The sequence below is a fragment of the Heterodontus francisci genome, chromosome 31 (assembly GCF_036365525.1).
Source record: "Heterodontus francisci isolate sHetFra1 chromosome 31, sHetFra1.hap1, whole genome shotgun sequence".
In the NCBI taxonomy this organism is placed as follows: domain Eukaryota; kingdom Metazoa; phylum Chordata; class Chondrichthyes; order Heterodontiformes; family Heterodontidae; genus Heterodontus; species Heterodontus francisci.
In genome coordinates, this window is record NC_090401.1 from 7,835,109 (window position 1) to 7,853,939 (window position 18,831).

Sequence of the window (18,831 nt, forward strand, 5' to 3'; positions counted from 1 at the left end):
TGGAACCTGCTGCCGGGGGAGGTGGTGGAAGCAGGTACGATAGCTACGTTTAAGAGACATCTTGACAAATACATGTCGGATGGGAATAGAGGCATACGGTCCCCGGAAGTGCAGAAGGTTTTAGTTTAGACAGGCATCATGATCGGTGCAGGCTTGGAGGGCCGAATGGCCTGTTCCTGTGCTGTACTGTTCTTTGTCCTATACCACAAACAGCACAGGACCCAACACTGAGCCCTGTGGATCGCCAGTGTAAACAGCTTTCCATTTGCAAAAACATCCTTTGCTGACTACCCTTTGTCCGTGAGCCTATTTTGGATCCAACCTGCTACTTTCCCCTGTATCCCATGGGCTTTCATTTTACTGACCAGTCTGCCATGCAGGAGCTTGTCAAATGCCTTACTAAAATCCATGTAGACCACATCCACTGCACTACCCTCATCAATCCCTCTTGTTACTTCCTCAAAAAGCTCCTGGGGAACCCCACTGTATCGCAGAATCACAGAATTGTTACAGTGCAGAAGGCGGCCATTTGGCCCATCGTGTCTCTCCGAAAGATCAGTTCACTCAGTTCCATTCTCCCGCCTTCTCCCCATAACCCTGCACATTCTTCCTTTTCATATAACTGTCCAATTCCCTTTTGAATGCTTCAACTGGACCTGCGTCCACCACAGTCTCAGGTACTGCATTCCAGACCTTAACCATTCTCTGCATGAAAAGTTTTTCCTCATGTCACTTTTGCTTCTCTTTCCAAATACTTTTAGTCTGTTTTTTTTAATTCATTCATGGGATGTGGGCATCGCTAGGCAGGCCAGCATTTACTGCCCATCCTTATTGCCCTTGAGAAGGTGGTGGTGAGCTGCCTTCTTGAACCGCTGCAGTCCATGTTGAGTAAGTACACCCACAGTGCTGTTAGGAAGGGAGTTCCAGGATTTTGATCCAGTGATAGTGAAGGAACAGCAATATAGTTCCATGTCAGGATGGTGTGTGACCTGGAGGGGAACTTGCAGGTGCTGGTGTTCCCATGCATTTGTTGCCCTTGTCCTTCTAGTTGGTAGAGGTCGCGGGTTTGGAAGGTGCTGTCTAAGGACGCTTGGTACATTGCTGCAGTGCATCTTGTAGATGGCACATACTGCTGCCACTGTGCGTCGGTGGTGGAGGGAGTGAATGGCACCCAATCTACAAACAACCAAGCGGGCTACTTTGTCCTGGATGGTGTCAAGCTTCTTGAATGTTGTTGGAGCAGCACCCATCGAGGCAAGTGGAGAGTATTCCATCACACTCCTGACTTGTGCCTTATAGATGGTGGACAGGCTTTGGGGAGTCAGGACGTGAGTTACTCACCACCAGACTCCTAGCCTCTGACCTGCTCTTATAGCCACGGTCTTTATATGGCTACTCCAGTTCAATGGTTTCTGGTCAATGGTAACCCCTAGGATGTTGATAGTGGGGGATTCAGTGATGGCAATACCATTGAATGTCAAGGAGAGATGGTTAGATTCTCTCTTGTTGGAGATGGTCATTGCCTGGCACTTGTGTGGTGCGAATGTTATTTGCCACTTATCAGCCCAAGCCTGGATATTGTCCAGGTCATGTTGCATTTCTACACGGACTGCTTCAGTATCTGAGGAGTCACGAATAGTGCTGAACATTGTGCAATCATCAGCGAACATCCCCACTTCTGACCTTATTACTGAAGGAAGGTCATTGATGAAGCAGCTGAAGATGGTTGGGCCTAGGACACTACCCTGAGGAACTCCTGCAGTGATGTCCTGGAGCTCAGATGATTGACCTCCAACAATGACAACCATCTTCCTTTGCGTTAGGTATGACTCCAGCCAGTTGAGGGTTTCCCCCCTGATTCCCATTGACCTCAGTTTTGTTAGGGCTCCTTGATGCCATACTTGGTCAAATGCTGCCTTGATGTCAAGGGCAGTCACTCTCACCTCACCTCTCAAGTTCAGCTCTTTTGACCATGTTTGAACCAAGGCTGTAATGAGGTCAGGAGCTGAGTGGCCCTGACGGAACCCAAACTGAGCGTCACTGAGCAGGTTATTGCTAAGCAAGTGCCGCTTGATAGCACTGTTGATGACACCTTCCATCACTTTACTGATGATTGAGAGTAGGCTGATGGGGCGGTAATTGGCCAGCTTGGACTTGTCCTGCTTTTTGCGTACAGGACATACCTGGGCAACTTTCCACATTGCAGGGTAGATGCCAGTGTTGTAGCTGTACTGGAACAGCTTGGCTAGGGGTGTGGCAAGTTCTGGAGCACAGGTCTTCAGTACTATTGCTGGAATATTGTCAGGGCCCATCGCCTTTGCCGTAACCGGTGCCTTCAGCTGTTTCTTGATATCACGTGGAGTGAATCGAATTGGCTGAAGTCTGGCATCTGTGATGCTGGGGACTTCAGGAGGAGGCCAAGATGGATCATCAACCCGACACTTCTGACTGAAGATTGTTGCAAGTGCTTCAGTCTTATCTTTTGCACTGATGTGCTGGGCTCCCCCATCATTGAGGATGGGGACATCTGTGGAGCCACCTCCTCCAGTTAGTTGTTTAATTGTCCACCACCATTCACAGCTGGATGTGGCAGGACTGCAGAGCTTAGATCTGATCCGTTGGTTATGGGATCGCTTAGCTCTGTCTATTGCATGCTGCTTACGCAGTTTGGCACGCAGACAGTCATGTTGTAGCCTCACCAGGTTGACACCTCATTTTGAGGTATGCCTGGTGCTGCTCCTGGCATGCCCTCCTGCACTCTTCATTGAACCAGGGTTGGTCTCCTGGCTTGATGGTAAGAGTAGAGTGGGGGATATGCCGGGCCATGAGGTTGCAGATTCTGGTTGAGTACAATTCTGCTGCTGCTGATGGTCCACAGTGCCTCATGGATGTCCAGTTTAGCATTACTAGATCTGTTCGAAATCTATCCCATTTAGCACGGTGGTAGTGCCACACAAAACGATGGAGGGTATCCTCGATGTGAAGACGGTATCTGGGACATTGTCTATAAGGTATGATTCCGTGAGTATGACTATGTCAGGCTGTTGCTTGACTAGTCTGTGGGACAGCTCTCCCAACTTTGGCACAAGCCCCCAGATGTTAGTAAGGAGGACTTTGCAGGGTTGATGGGCCTGGATTGCCGTTGTCGTTTCCAGTGCCTAGGTCGATGCCGGGTGGTCCATCTGGTTTCAATCCTTTTTATTGACTTTATAGCGGTTTGATACAACTGAGTGGCTTGCTAGGCCATTTCAGAGGACATGTAAGATTCAACCACATTGCTGTGGGTCTGGAGTCACATGTAGGCCAGACCAGGTAGGTTCAGCAGATTTCCTTCCCTAAAGGACATTAGTGAACCAGATAGGTTTTCACAACAATTAACAATGGCTTCATGGCCATCATTAGACTAGCTTTTTAATTCCAGATTTATTAATTGAATTCAAATTCCACCTTCTGCTGTAGTGGAATTTGAACCCATGTCCCCAGAGCAATACCCTGGGTCTTTGGGTTACTAGTCCAGTGACAATACCACTACGCCACCGCCTCCCCTCTGCCCTCTTGTTCTTGATCCTATCACAAATGGGAACAGTTTCTCTCTAACCACTCTGTCCAGACCCCTCATGATTTAGAATACCTCTATTAAATCACCTCTCAGCTTTCTCTTCAAGGAAAACAGTCCTAACTTTCATAAGCACACTTTTTTTTTATTTATCTTAATCTCAAAGAACAAAAGAACAAAGAACAGTACAGCACAGGAACAGGCCATTCGGCCCTCCAAGCCTGCGCCGATCTTGATGCCTGCTTAAACTAACACCTCCTGCACTTCCGGGGCCCATATCCCTCTATTCCCTTCCTATTCATGTATTTGTCAAGATGTCTCTTCAACGTCGCTATCGTACCTGCTTCCACCACCTCCCCCAGCAGCAAGTTCCAGGCACTCACCACCCTCTGTGTAAAGAACTTGCCTCGCACATCCCCTCTAAATTTTGCCCCTCGCACCTTAAACCTATGTCCCCTAGTAACTGACTCTTCCACCCTGGGAAAAAGCTTCTGACTATCCATTCTGTCCATGCCACTCATAACTTTGTCAACCTCTATCATGTCGCCCCTCCACCTCCGTCTTTCCAGTGAAAACAATCCGAGTTTTTCCAACCTCTCCCCATAGCTAATGCCCTCCAGACCAGACAACATCTCTACTTCTTTTGTCATCCAGGGAGCTCTGGATTTGTTTGCTGTACTATTCCCCTTCGAGGAAACGTACTTTGACTGTACCTGAACTATCTCTTCTTTGAAGGTAGCCCATGTTCAGCTCCTGGTTTTCCTGTCAACTTTTGACTCAATTTATTCGCCCAGCTCCATTCTTAGCCCATTGAAGTTCGCTTTCCCCAGTTAGTTATTCTTACTCTGGATTGTTCTTTGGCCTTTTCCATAGTCAGCCTAAAACTTATGATATAATGATCACTGTCCACTAACTGCTCTCCTGCGGACACTTGATCCACTTGGCTCACCTCATTCCCAAGAACCAGGTCTAGCAGTGCCTCCTTTCTCACTGAACTGGCAACATAGCTGTAGAAAATTTTCATGAATACACTCTAGCAATTCTTGCCCCTCACTGCCCTTTACACTACTACTATCCCAGTCTATGTTTGGATAATTAAAGTCCCCCATTATAACTAACCTATAAGTTTTGCACCTCTCCGTAATTTCCTTGCAAATTTGTTCCTCCCACTAGCTGGTGGTCTATAGACAACACCGAGCAATGTAACCGCACCTTTTCTGTTCCTTAGCTCTAGCCAAATTGATTCTGCCATCGACCCCTCTGGAACATCCTTTGTCTCCAGCACTGCAATGCTCTCCTTAATCAATACTGCCACCCCTCCCCCTTTTTTCCCTTTCCTATACATCTGTATTCAGGAATATTTAACAGCCAGTCCTGTCCTTCTTTGAGCCAGGTCTCTGTTATAGCCACAACATCATATTTCCACATGGCAATCTGCGCCTGTACCTCACCAGTTTTATTAACCACACTCCGTGCATTCACATACATGCACATTAACCCTGATTTACACTTGATTACTTTCTTCCTTACTCTGACCCCACCTAATAACTTACTATTCCTGCCCTACTCTAGTGCTATCTCCACCAGTATTCTGTGCACCTTGGTATTCCTCTCTTATATTTGCTCCTGGTTCCCACACCCCAGACAAGTTACCAGTTTTGCTTCTCTCCAATCTGAGCTCCCTCTCAGGTTTCCATCCCCCTGACAATCTAGTTTAAACCCTCCCCAACAGCACTAGCAAATCTCCCTGTGAGGATATTCATCCCAGTGCTGTTAAGATGAAACCCGTCTATCTTGTACAGGTCCCACCCGCCCCAGAACTTGTCCCAATGTCTCAGAAATCTGATGCCTTCCCTCCTACACCAGTTCTCCAGCCATGTATTCAAACGCTCAATTCTATTCTTCTGTTAACTCGAACGTGGCACTATGAATAATCCTGAGATTACTGCTCTTGAGGTCTTGCTTTTTAATCTCTTTCCTAGCTCCCTAAAATATGCTTTCAGGACCTCATCCCATTCCTACCTATGTCATTGGTATCAACATAGACCATGATCTCTGGCTGTTCACCCTCCACCAGAAGAATGTCCTATAGCCATTCCATGACATCCCTGACCCTGGGACCAGGGAGGCAACACACCAACTTGCAGTCACATCTACGGCCACAGAAACACCTGTCTGTTCCCCTAACTAATGAATCCCCTGTCACTACTGCTCTTCCACTCATCTTCTTCCCCTCCTGTGTAGCTGAGCCACCTGCGGTGCCACAAACGTGGCTCTGATTGCATTCCTCTGAGGAACCATCACCCTCACCAGTGTCCAAAATGGAAAACAAATTAAAAAGCGAGATTGTCTCAGGGGACTCCTGCACTGCCTGCCTGGTTCTCTTAGACTGTCTGATGGTCACCCTTTCCCTATCTGCCTGCATTTTCCTAACCTGTGATGTGACCACCTCCCTAAATGTGATATAGTTCTCTGCCTTGCGGATGCACCACAGCGACTCCAGCCACCGCTCGAGTTCTGAAACACGGAGTTCAAGCTTCTGCAGATGTGTTTGTCAAGGACACATGGTGCGTCCATGACTTCCCACATGCCATAGGCTGTACATTCCACTCGGCTGACTTGCCCTGCCATACCTTATCTTTACAGACTATTATAAATAGAATAGCTTACCAGTTCCGCACTAACCAGCTCCTTCCACTGCAAGAACCAAATACTGGAGGGCACAAAAAAGTAGAAAAAAGGAGCACCTTCTCCCCTCTTCACCAAACTCACCACTCAACAAACTCTTCACACTCTGCTTGCAATCTGCACCTTCACCTTTTCCAGTCTGATAAACAACCATTCACCACTACATTCTGTTTCTTGCCACTCAGCCAATGTTGCCTCCATGCTGCCATTGTCGCTTTAATTTCATGGGCTTCAACGTTGCTGCAGGTTGTATAATAACAGTTTCATCATCACATGAACAATAATTTCCACTGACCTCAGTTTTCATGAAATCCTGCCGGCATTTCCAAACCCATGCATTTTCTCCAGTAGATTTGGTGGGGAGAGGCTCATCTATCACGTTGGTTAGTGATAATTTAATACGATTCAATTGTCCTTTCATCGAAGCCCTTCTACCTTTATTAAACCTATTGAACCAAGCAGGAAACTAAATCATTAGAAAGTCTGATCCTTAACTCTACGCTAAATTTATCATTTGCAATTTCCTCATTCCTTGCATCTTCAAACCGACAGGTCAGAAACATCTGGACCTTTTAGACTAGTCCTATTTGAGAAGTGGGAACAGAGATAGAGAGAACATAAGAACAGAAGAAATTGAAGCAGGAGTAGGCCATTTGGCTCATTGGAAGAGTCAAAGGTATGGGTGAGGGTTTTAGCAGCAGATGGGTTGAGGTGGGACACAGACAGGTAATGTTATGGAGGTGGAAGTAGCCGGTCTTGGTGATGGCACAGATATTTGGTTAGAAGCTCATCTCAGTTTCAAATTGGATGTCAAAGTTGTGAACAGTCTGGTTCAGCCTCAGACAGTGACCAGGGCGAGGGGTGGAGTCTATGGTTAGGAAATAGAGTTTGCAGCAGGGACCAAAGGCAATGGCTCTGTCTTCCCAATGTTTAATTGGAGGAAATTGCTGCAGGTCCATGACTGCGTAGCGGACAAGCAGCATGATAAATCGGACATAGCAGTAGGCTTGAGAGAGTTGGTGGTGAGGTACAACTGGGTGTCGTCAGCATACATGTAGAAGCTGATGTGTTTTCGGATTATGTCACCCAAGGGCAGCATATGAATGAGAAATAGGAAGGGGCCAAGGATAAATCCTTGAGGGATACCAGAGGTAGCAGTGTGAGAGTGGGAAGAGAAGCCACTGCAGGTGATTCTCTGGCTATGGCTGGGCAGATAAGCATGGAACTAGAAGAGGGCAGTCCCACCAACCTAGACAATGGAGGAGAGGTGTTTGAAAAGTTTGGTGTGGCCAGCCGTGTCAAAAGCTGCAGAAGGAAGAAAAATTTCAATAACTAGATGACAGACTCAGGACTTTGGTGAACTCAACATTAAACCCACACACATGGCCCAGCTCTTTCTGCTCAAAAGCAGATGATCACCAGCAGCAAAACACAAAAACTCTCTGAATTAGAGACAATTAACTGCATGTGAAGTATCATGAACTAACTGGGATTCCGACTGCATTTACTAAACTGAGGAGATGTAAAACTCGACTTTGTCTGATGTTTAATGATCCCTAGTTAATCACTCCCCAACTCATTCATTAGTTTATAACTGTTGTGTGCATTACAAGTATACTTACTGTAATGTAGTTTCACAAAAAGTATCAATTTCCTGGTAGAGGCACTTTGACAGATCGCTGTTAACGTTAATTGGCCCAAATCTGGCTGAGTTGTAAGCCCCATGGTTTCTACATATTGCCTTCAGTGTCCTGTGGTAACCTTGAAAAGATTTAGTACCTGGCTACAAAAACAAGGACACCATAATGCACATTATTTGTGTTTACTATTTAAACTAATGATTATTTTATGTTCTACAATCACTTTGTTTAATGATTACTAATTTCTGTCAAGAGTGGCTCCAAGGCCTAGATCCGTTCCAACTGAAAGAAAAAATTGTGCAATAAGAGATCAGATCTTATCAAGTCCCGACAGGATGTGTAGACGGTTGATAGATTTTTAGATACTACGAGAATTAAGGTGTGGGGATAATGTAGGAAGGTGCAGCTGAGGTAAAAAATCAGCCATGATCTGATTTAATGGCAGAGCAGTCTTGAGGGGCTGAATGGCCTACTCCTACTCCTATTTCTTATGTTCTATTATTGCCAGTATAGCGAGAACTAGCATTCTCCTCCTGACAACATGCTGGGCTGAATTGGTGTTGAGGCAGCAAAAGGGTCATACAAGTGCTGACCATCCTAACACAGTGGACAGAAGGCTCCAGCATTCTACTGCTGGCAATGTTATACTAACTGCTACATATTGCCAATTCTCTAATAGTAAATGTGTCAAATTAGGGCGGCACAGTGGCACAGTGGTTAGCACCGCAGCCTCACAGCTCCAGGGACCCGGGTTCAATTCCGGGTACTGCCTGTGTGGAGTTTGCAAGTTCACCCTGTGTCTGCGTGGGTTTTCTCCGGGTGCTCCGGTTTCCTCCCACAAGCCAAAAGACTTGCAGGTTGATAGGTAAATTGGCCATTATAAATTGTCACTAGTATAGGTAGGTGGTAGGGAAATATAGGGACAGGTGGGGATGTTTGGTAGGAATATGGGATTAGTGTACGATTAGTATAAATGGGTATAAAGGCGCAAGGGGAGAGCCAACTGTGCAACAGCCCCAACAAACAAATTTCTCTGCAGCACCTGTGGAAGAGCCTGTCACTCCAGAATTGGCCTTTATAGCCACTCCAGGCGCTGCTTCACAAACCACTGACCACCTCCAGGCGCGTATCCATTGTCTATCGAGATAAGGAGGCCCAAAAGAAAGAAAAGAAAAGTATAAATGGGTGGTTGATATTCGGCACAGACTCGGTGGGCCGAAGGGCCTGTTTCAGTGCTGTATCTCTAATCTAATCTAATCTAATCTATTGCATAGGTCTGATTACTACCTTCATTAATGTTTAACTCAAAACACAGTGTCCAACATTAGATGTGATTCCGCGATTGGACAACATTTGCTAAATAATCATTTGCTAAGAATTACGCTGACAACCAATTTAAAATTGTCAGTGAGGCTCGCAGTGTGATGCATTTGCACGTACTGGAAGCTATATATATTAATACACAAGGCCCTGTTCTTTGCAGACAGAAAGAATATGTACAAACATTGCGCCTGTTTCAGCTAAACAAAATAAGTGACAGCCATTTGCTGGTTCATTCCTCAGGGCAATGCCTTGGCCAATCAGAGTCAAGCTGCCTGGTTTAAATTTCAAACAAAACTTGGCAGTTAACTGTCAGTCACCGTTAATTGGTGCATTTTCCATGGCAACGCCTCTACAATCAGAGTTCACCTGCCAACCAATTAGCACTCTCTTCTCATACAGTATAAATTTGTTGTTTTCCCTTACATTGGTATTCTTGCGGATTATCCCGAAGAGTTGAGTGGCACAGTGGTTAGCACTGCAACCTCACAGCTCCAGCAACCCGGGTTCGGTTCTGGGTACTACCTATGTGGAGTTTGCAAGTTCTCCCTGTGACCGTGTGGGTTTCTGCTGGGTGCTCCGGTTTCCTCCCACAGCCAAAGACTTGCAGGTTGATAGGTAAATTGGCCATTGTAAATTGCCCCTAGTGTAGGTAGGAGAATAGAGGGGATGTGGTAGGGAATGTAGGATTAGTATAAATGGGTGGTTGTTGGTCAGCAGAGACTTGGTGGGCCAAAGGGCCTGTTTCAGTGCTGTCTCTATCTATGACTCTAAAAAGCTTCGACATCATGTCTCTATTTTCAGCAATACTCAAATGTTTAACTTGTTAGATGTTTTCCATCGTGGCTCGAGATATTAACTAAACTCCTGCGGTTTCTTGCACATTATCTCCTCAGTTAGCCGTGTGACCTCAACAGCAATTTATTCCTGGTTTGGGAATTAGTGCTGGCATCACACTGATGAAAAGAGTCTTTAAATCATCACTGCGAGTTGCAAATACTGCTGCCATCCTCCATTTCACCTCTAACACTGTACCTACCAGCTCTGCATGCTTTTTAATGACTTTCAGGCACTTTTTCTCTGCATCCCGAGTTCCTTGGTTGAGATTACCCTGCAGATTTTTGGCACAAGACTCCAGATGTTCAGTAAAGTCTCCCAAAGCCTTTTTCAAATCCTTCGAAATAGTGTCAAATTTGCTTCTAAGGATGACATTCTGTAAAGATTTGCAGTATTTTAAGAAACCAATCAGGTTTTGTAAATTTTGCTCAAAAACAATTCACAAGATTGACTTAAAAGGTACTCCCAAAATTCAAGACATGCCAGTTTGAGAGAGGTTTGCACAGGACAGTGTTCAAAACGTTCAGGGCAGGGTCGAGCATTGAGAAGGGTCAGGGCAGGACATGTCTGATTGGTTCAGGGTAGGGTCAAGCGTCGGGAAGGGTCGGTCGGGGCAGGTCATGTCCGGAAAGCTCGTGGCGGAATCTAGTGTTCAGAAGGTTCAAGCAAGACAGTATCCAGAATGGTCGGGGAGGTATAATTATAAATACCTGTTTATGCTGGCTGCAGTTGAGTGATGTAAGAAGCAGCAGCATCCCCCAAACCTCAGACACGTAGTTATTCACTATTTTTTTTCTTTCTTTCAAATACATGTTGATGATGTGTTTTTGGAGATTCGGTATCTCTAAAAATGATACAAAAGATGGTACAGTGTACTGATCACATGATAACCCTGCAATATGCCTTATGGATGAAATTATACTCACCTGACTGATGACACAGGGACAAACATGGAGCTAAGGACTCAAAAACCATGCATTTCAATCTCTGCTCCGTATTTGAATGGGGGTGCTGCACTGGCAAGTGCTTTCTTCCCCGCATTGAAACTGGATCATCATAAATGAACTGTAATGATTTGACGTCTGATTCAGGATATTGCAAAGGAGATTTTCAGCTCCTTACTATAAGCTACATTGGGAAGGCGATAACAGTACCACACTCACACAAATAACAATATGTGTTTCACTGTATTAAGGAAACACTGCAGTGCATATTATCTGCAGCATCTGTTGTCTGGACAGAAGTAGTGAATTTTTTTTTATTCATCTGTGGGATATGGGCATCACTGACTAGGCCAGCATTTATTGCCCATTCCTAATGAACTTTGACAACTGAATGGCTTGCTAGGTCATTTCAGAGGACAGTTAAGAGTCACATGTAGGTCAAACCCAATAAGGACAGCAGATTTCCTTCCCTAAAGGACATAAGTGAACCAGATAGGTTTTTACAACAATCAACAATGTTTTCATGGCCACGTTTAGACTAGCATTTTAATTCCAGATTTATTAACTGAATTCAAATTTCACCATCTGCTATGGTGGGATTTGAACCCATGTCTCCAGAGCATTCACGTGGGTTCTGGATTACATTACTAGCCCTGTGACACTATGAGTACACCACCACCTCCCCTAATGGCGATCTAGCGATTTTTAATGATTACTCTGTTAGAAACACAAAAAATTTACAGCACAGAAGGAGGCCATATGGCTATTGAGTCTGTGCCAACCGAAAAAGAGCTTCCCAGCCTAATCCCATTTTCCAGCTCTTGGTCTGTAGTCTTGTAGGTTATGGCACTTCAAGTGCAAATCCAAGTATTTTTTAAATGCGATGTGGGTTTCTGTCTCTACCACCCTTTGGGTGAAAACATTTCCCCTCAATTCTGTTCCAATCTTTCTGCCAGTTACATCTCCCCTCAGCCTCCTCTGTTCCAAAGAAAACAACTCTAGCCTATCCAATCTTTCTTCATGGCTAAAATTCTCCAATCCTGGCAGCATCCTCGTAAATCTCCTCTGTACCTTTTCTAGTGTGATCACATCCTTCCTGTAATGCAGTTACCAGATATCTAAGCAGTACTCTAGCTGTGGGCTAACAAGTGTTTTATACGGTTCTAGCCTAACCTTCCTGCTCTATATTCTATGCCTTGGTTAATAAAGGACAGTATCCCATATGCCTTTTTACCCATTCTATATACCTGTCCTGCTACCTTCAGTGATCTGTGGATGTGCACTCCAGGGTCCTTCTGTTCCTCTGTATGTCTCAGCATCCTACCATTTATTGTGTATTCCTTGTTTGCCCTCCCCAAAAGCATTACCTCACACTTCTCCAGATTGAATTCCATTTGTCACTTTTCCACCCACCTGACCAGATTGTATCTTCCTGCAGTCTGCTTTCTTCCTCACTATCAACCATATAGCTAATTTTTGTATTGTCTGCAAAATTCATAATCGTGCAGCCTACATTTAAGTCTAAATCATTGATATATAGCATGAAAAGCAAGGAACCTAGTACTGAACTCTGCAGAACCCCATTGGAAACAGTCTTCCAATCAGAAAAACACCCTTCGACCATTACCCTTTGCTTCCTGCCACTGAGCCAGTTTTGGATTGAACTTGTCACTTTCCCTTGGATTCCATGAACTTCTAATTTACTGATCAGTCTGCCATGTACGACCTTGTCAAAAGCCTTGCTAAAATCCATGTAGATTACATCAAACGTGCTACCCTCATCAACTCTCCTTGTAACCACCTCAAAAATTCAATCAAGTGTTATGAAAGTGCCTCTGTGTTTTGTTATATATTTTTTTGAGGATTTTTTGAAAGATTGAAGAAATGTTAAACTTTGGGGTTATCAAAGGGAGTCATGTAAATGCCACTTGACTTTGAAAAACAGTCCCTGGAAATGTTTATTAAAGGAGCACTGAGAGGTCTTGTGAGGAAAACAAGCCATTCCAGGAAACCACCTGACTTCCAGCTCAATAAACAGAGAAATTTTGGACACCTGGAGAAGTTGCTTACAAAGATTGATGAAGGTTAAAAGGTTGACCTCCTGTTGTTGGTTTCACTTTTGAATTGTTTTGAGTTGGGGTTGAAGTGTATAAAAAGACAGCTTCCAAGGAGAGAAGAGAATTCCCAAGGAAAGAGAGAAGACCACAACCCAGCTCAGCTTTCCAGCACCTCTGTGAAAGACCCTGAGAAGTCCACTTATCTCCTTTCTTTGAAGAAAAGCCTGCTAAATTAATTCTCCATGTCACCTGAAAAGAACTGTTCGAAAAAATCCCAGTGACCTGTCTACATGTACTCGGAGGCCAGACTGTATGCCAGTTTTGGGACACAACATACCTCATCTGCATTTTGATGAAGGGTCACTAACCTGAAATGTTAACTCTGCTTTTCTCTCCACAGATGCTGCCAGACCTGCTGAGTATTTCCAGCATTTCTTGTTTTTATTTCAGATTTCTGGCATCTGCAGTATTTTGCTTTTATCTCATCTGCTGTTTCTTCAAAAATAAACAAGTATTCAGCTCATGTTTTTTTGTCTGTAATAGAGCTCTAAAATCAAAAATCGCTTTATTTTTCTGGTTAACCAGTATATCTGTGTGTGTGTGTGTGTGTGTGTGCGCGAGAGAGCGGGGCTGAGGTAAAAAGGGAACTTTAATTTTTTTTCGTTCGTGGGATATGGGCGTCGCTGGCTAGACCAGCATTTATTGTTCATTCCTAATTGCCCTTGAGAAGGTGGTGCTGAGCTGTATGTTTATGCTTTACTTCATTACTGGTTAAGACTTGTTTTATAATAAACTGATAATTTTGTAGTTATTAAAGAAACCTGGCTGGTGTGTTTTCTTCTGAGATAAAAATAGAGTCTAGGATTGACCGTATTGGTAAGTGGGAAAAGAATTTAAATATATGTTGTGACCCGTGGAGAAGTGGAACTAGAATAAACAGTACACTCCTCCCAACTTGGTCACAACACAAACTAGTCAGAGAAGACCTTCCCTGAACAAATCCATGCTGACTATCCTCAATTAATTCATGCCTTTCTAAATGATGATTTATCCTGTCCTCAAAACGTTTTCCAATAATTTGCCCACCACTGAGGCTGGCTAGCATGTCTTACTCAGTCTATCCCTTCCTCCCTTTTTAAACAATGGTACAATGTTAACAGTCTTCCAGTCCTCCAGTACCACCCCTGTAGCCAGAGAGGATGGGAAAATGATGGTCAGAGCCTCTGTTATTTCCTCTCTTGCTTCTCTTAGCATCATGGGGTAGATTTCATCTGGGCCTCGTGATTTATCTACTTTCAAAGATGTTAAACCCCTTCATATTCCCTCTCTGTGTTTATGCCATCCAATATTTCAGACCCCTCCAAATGCCCTTTAGGGAAAGAAATCTGCTGTCCTTACCTGGTTTGGCCTATATGTGACTCCAGACCCATAGCAATGTGGGTGATTCTTAAGTGACCTCTGCAATGCCTAGCAAGCCACTCAGTTGTTAAGGGAAATTAGGAATGGGCAACAAATGCAGGCCTTGCCAGTGATGCCCACGTCCCATGAAATAATAAAATAAATTGCAATGTCTGTTTCGTCCCCCTCTTCAGTGAAGACAGATGGAAAGTATTCATTAAGAACCATTTCTTACACCTCCGCATACAAGTTACCTTTTTGTTCTCTAATCAGCGCTATTCTTTTCTTCCTCATTCTTTTGTTCTTTATGTATTTATGAAACATCTTTGACTTTTACTTGATTTTATTTGCTAATATTTTTTCATGCCCTCTCTTTGCTTTCCTAATTTCCCTTTTAATTTCACCCCTGGACATTCTGTACTCCTCTCAGCTTTCCTCAGTATTGAGCTCTCAGTATGTGACAGAAGCTTCCTTTTTTTACCTTATCCTACCCTGTATTTTCTTTGACATCAGGGGAGCGAGGTTAGATTTTGGAGTCCCATCCTTTTTCTTTCTAGAAACGTATTTGTTGCTATCAGTTACATGGATTTCCAGCAAACATGTTCCTCCTAAACCTGAAGCAATCTATACAGGAAGGCCACACAAACCTGTTTCTGAAATACAGCTGTTTGATTGCCTTCTGAACTCCCAATATTCTCTGGAGCTGACAGTGTAGACATGCAGATCATCTTTTGAAAATTCCAATTCAGCAGACTTGTTTTTCTGAAAAACAAAACTTTAAAATGAGAAAAGTGGTTTCAATTTAAGCTGCTCCTAAGTTCAATAATTAGGGACAGACACATTTGTCAGGAATCTCATCTTCTTTCAGCTAAAAGTGAAACTTTATTAATTTTCTTCCAATTTAAGCAGAATAGCCCTTAAATTGCTCAGCTATTCTTGAACATTCCCAAGAGGCCATTCCTGTTTGCAAGTGGCCCCAGTGGGAAACACGTAAAGGCGTGGGTCAGGGACTGGAACTCAGAAGACTGAAAAGGAAACATCATTTGAATATCTTTTAAGCGATCCACTGACATACAAGCCCACTGGAGCCACAATTTGTCACACTTGGAGTAAACCAGACACTGCCATGGTCTGCCCATCTTTGACCCAGGTTTTTGGAATCCTGAGCAGAGGTCGCTGCAGATGCAGCTGCGAAGCATCAGATTCAAACGCCTGGAGGCTCATCCCCGCATCCCACAAATTTCAATAAAGTCAGCAACATAACTGCCGAGATCACAACAGATTGCTCTGGTCTGATTGAACAGCCTCCATCCACATTTTGAGCACTCAGGGTATCTTTTCTTTTGGGCCTCCTTATCTCGAGAGACAATGGATACGCGCCTGGAGGTGGTCAGTGGTTTGTGAAGCAGCGCCTGGAGTGGCTATAAAGGCCAATTCTGGAGTGACAGGCTCTTCCACAGGTGCTGCAGAGAAATTTGTTTGTTGGGGCTGTTGCACAGTTGGCTCTCCCCTTGCGCCTCTGTCTTTTTTCCTGCCAACTACTAAGTCTCTTCGACTCGCCACAATTTAGCCCTGTCTTTATGGCTGCCCGCCAGCTCTGGCGAATGCTGGCAACTGACTCCCACGACTTGTGATCAATGTCACACGATTTCATGTCGCGTTTGCAGACGTCTTTATAACGGAGACATGGACGGCCGGTGGGTCTGATACCAGTGGCGAGCTCGCTGTACAATGTGTTTTTGGGGATCCTGCCATCTTCCATGCGGCTCACATGGCCAAGCCATCTCAAGCGCCGCTGACTCAGTAGTGTGTATAAGCTGGGGATGTTGGCCGCTTCAAGGACTTCTGTGTTGGAGATATAGTCCTGCCACCTGATGCCAAGTATTCTCCGAAGGCAGCGAAGATGGAATGAATTGAGACGTCGCTCTTGGCTGGCATACGTTGTCCAGGCCTCGCTGCCGTAGAGCAAGGTACTGAGGACACAGGCCTGATACACTCGGACTTTTGTGTTCCGTGTCAGTGCGCCATTTTCCCACACTCTCTTGGCCAGTCTGAACATAGCAGTGGAAGCCTTACCCATGCGCTTGTTGATTTCTGCATCTAGAGACAGGTTACTGGTGATAGTTGAGCCTAGGTAGGTGAACTCTTGAACCACTTCCAGAGCGTGGTCGCCAATATTGATGGATGGAGCATTTCTGACATCCTGCCCCATGATGTTCGTTTTCTTGAGGCTGATGGTTAGGCCAAATTCATTGCAGGCAGACGCAAACCTGTCGATGAGACTCTGCAGGCATTCTTCAGTGTGAGATGTTAAAGCAGCATCGTCAGCAAAGAGGAGTTCTCTGATGAGGACTTTCCGTACTTTGGACTTCGCTCTTAGACGGGCAAGGTTGAACAACCTGCCCCCTGATCTTGTGTGGAGGAAAATTCCTTCTTCAGAGGATTTGAACGCATGTGAAAGCAGCAGGGAGAAGAAAATCCCAAAAAGTGTGGGTGCGAGAACACAGCCCTGTTTCACACCACTCAGGATAGGAAAGGGCTCTGATGAGGAGCCACCATGTTGAATTGTGCCTTTCATATTGTCATGGAATGAGGTGATGATACTTAGTAGCTTTGGTGGACATCCGATCTTTTCTAGTAGTCTGAAGAGACCACGTCTGCTGACGAGGTCAAAGGCTTTGGTGAGATCAATGAAAGCAATGTAGAGGGGCATCTGTTGTTCACGGCATTTCTCCTGTATCTGACGAAGGGAGAACAGCATGTCAATAGTCGATCTCTCTGCACGAAAGCCACACTGTGCCTCAGGGTAGACGCGCTCGGCCAGCTTCTGGAGCCTGTTCAGAGCGACTCGAGCAAAGACTTTCCCCACTATGCTGAGCAGGGAGATTCCACGGTAGTTGTTGCAGTCACCGCGGTCACCTTTGTTTTTATAGAGGGTGATGATGTTGGCATCGCGCATGTCCTGGGGTACTGCTCCCTCGTCCCAGCACAGGCATAGCAGTTCATGTAGTGCTGAGAGTATAGCAGGCTTGGCACTCTTGATTATTTCAGGGGTAATGCTGTCCTTCCCAGGGGCTTTTCCGCTGGCTAGGGAATCAATGGCATCACTGAGTTCCGATTTGGTTGGCTGTATGTCCAGCTCATCCATGACTGGTAGAGGCTGGGCTGCATTGAGGGCAGTCTCAGTGACAGCATTCTCCCTGGAGTACAGTTCTAGGTAGTGCTCAACCCAGCGGTCCATCTGTTTGCGTTGGTCAGTGATTATGTCCCCCGATTTAGATTTGAGGGAGGTGATCTTCTTGATGGTTGGCCCAAGAGCTCTCTTCATGCCATCATACATTCCTCTGATGTTTCCGGTGTCTGAGGCCAGCTGAATATGGCTGCATAGGTGTTGCCAGTAGTCGTTTGCGCAACGCCTAGCTGTTCTTTGTGCAGTACTTCTGGCTGCTTTAAGTGCTGGGGTATCACACTCAGGCTATCACACTCAGGGTATCACACTCAGGGTATCACACTCAGGGTATCACACTTGCCTTGCCTTGAAGAGGTCGTGGGTTTGGAAGATGCTGTTGAAGGAGGTGTGGTGAGTTAAGAACAAAGAACAGTACAGCACAGGAACAGGTCATTCGGCCCTCCAAGCTGACGCCGATCTTGATGCCTGTCTAAACTAAAACCTTCTGCACTTCCGGGGACCGTATCCCTCTATTCCCATCCTATTCATGTATTTGTCAAGATGCCTCTTAAACATATATGGTGCACACTGCTGCCACTGTGCGCAGGGATAGGCACCGACATATTGCACCATGGACATTTGACAGAATTATTCACTCAGCCATGGATATAGGAACATAGGAGCAGGAGTAGGCCATTCATCCCATTGAGCCTGCCCATTCAATATGATCATGGCCGATCATCCACTTCAATGTCGTCTTCCCACACTGGCAGCATATCCCTTTCTATCATTGGTATTTAGAAAACTGTCAATCTCTGCTTTAAACATACACAATGTCCCACAGCTGTCTGGGATACAGAATTCCAAAGATTCACAACCCTCTGAGTACAAGAATTTCTCCTCATCTCTGTCCTAAGTGGCTTCCCCCTTATTTTGAAATTGTGTCCCCTGGTTCTAGACTCCCCAATCAGGGGAAACATCTTACCTGCATCTGCCCTGTCTATCCCTTTAAGTATTTTGTAGGTTTCAATGAGATCACCTCTCATTCTTCGAAACCCTAGAGAATACAGGCCCAGTTTCCCCAATCTCTCTTCATAGGACATCCCGGGAACAAGTCTAGTGAACCTTCATTGCACTCCCTCTATGGTAATATTATCCTTCCTAAAGTAAGGGGACCAAAGCTGCACACAGTACTCCAGGTTCAGTCTAACCAAGGTTCTAT

The 18,831-nt window shown here is 45.1% G+C and overlaps 1 protein-coding gene across 2 annotated transcripts in view; it reads right to left on the reverse strand.

Moving 5' to 3' along the window:
* Positions 1-18,831, reverse strand: part of LOC137347064 (nuclear GTPase SLIP-GC-like) — a 351,039-nt gene that overhangs the window by 156,887 nt on the left and 175,321 nt on the right. For both annotated transcript variants that reach the window (XM_068011077.1, XM_068011078.1), the window contains exons 12-16: positions 15,088-15,202; positions 10,752-10,885; positions 10,244-10,417; positions 7,867-8,027; positions 6,540-6,690 (exon numbers count right to left, since the gene is read on the reverse strand). In XM_068011077.1, coding sequence (XP_067867178.1) covers positions 6,540-6,690; positions 7,867-8,027; positions 10,244-10,417; positions 10,752-10,885; positions 15,088-15,202 — 735 coding nt within the window. The remainder of the gene's footprint in view (positions 1-6,539; positions 6,691-7,866; positions 8,028-10,243; positions 10,418-10,751; positions 10,886-15,087; positions 15,203-18,831) is intronic.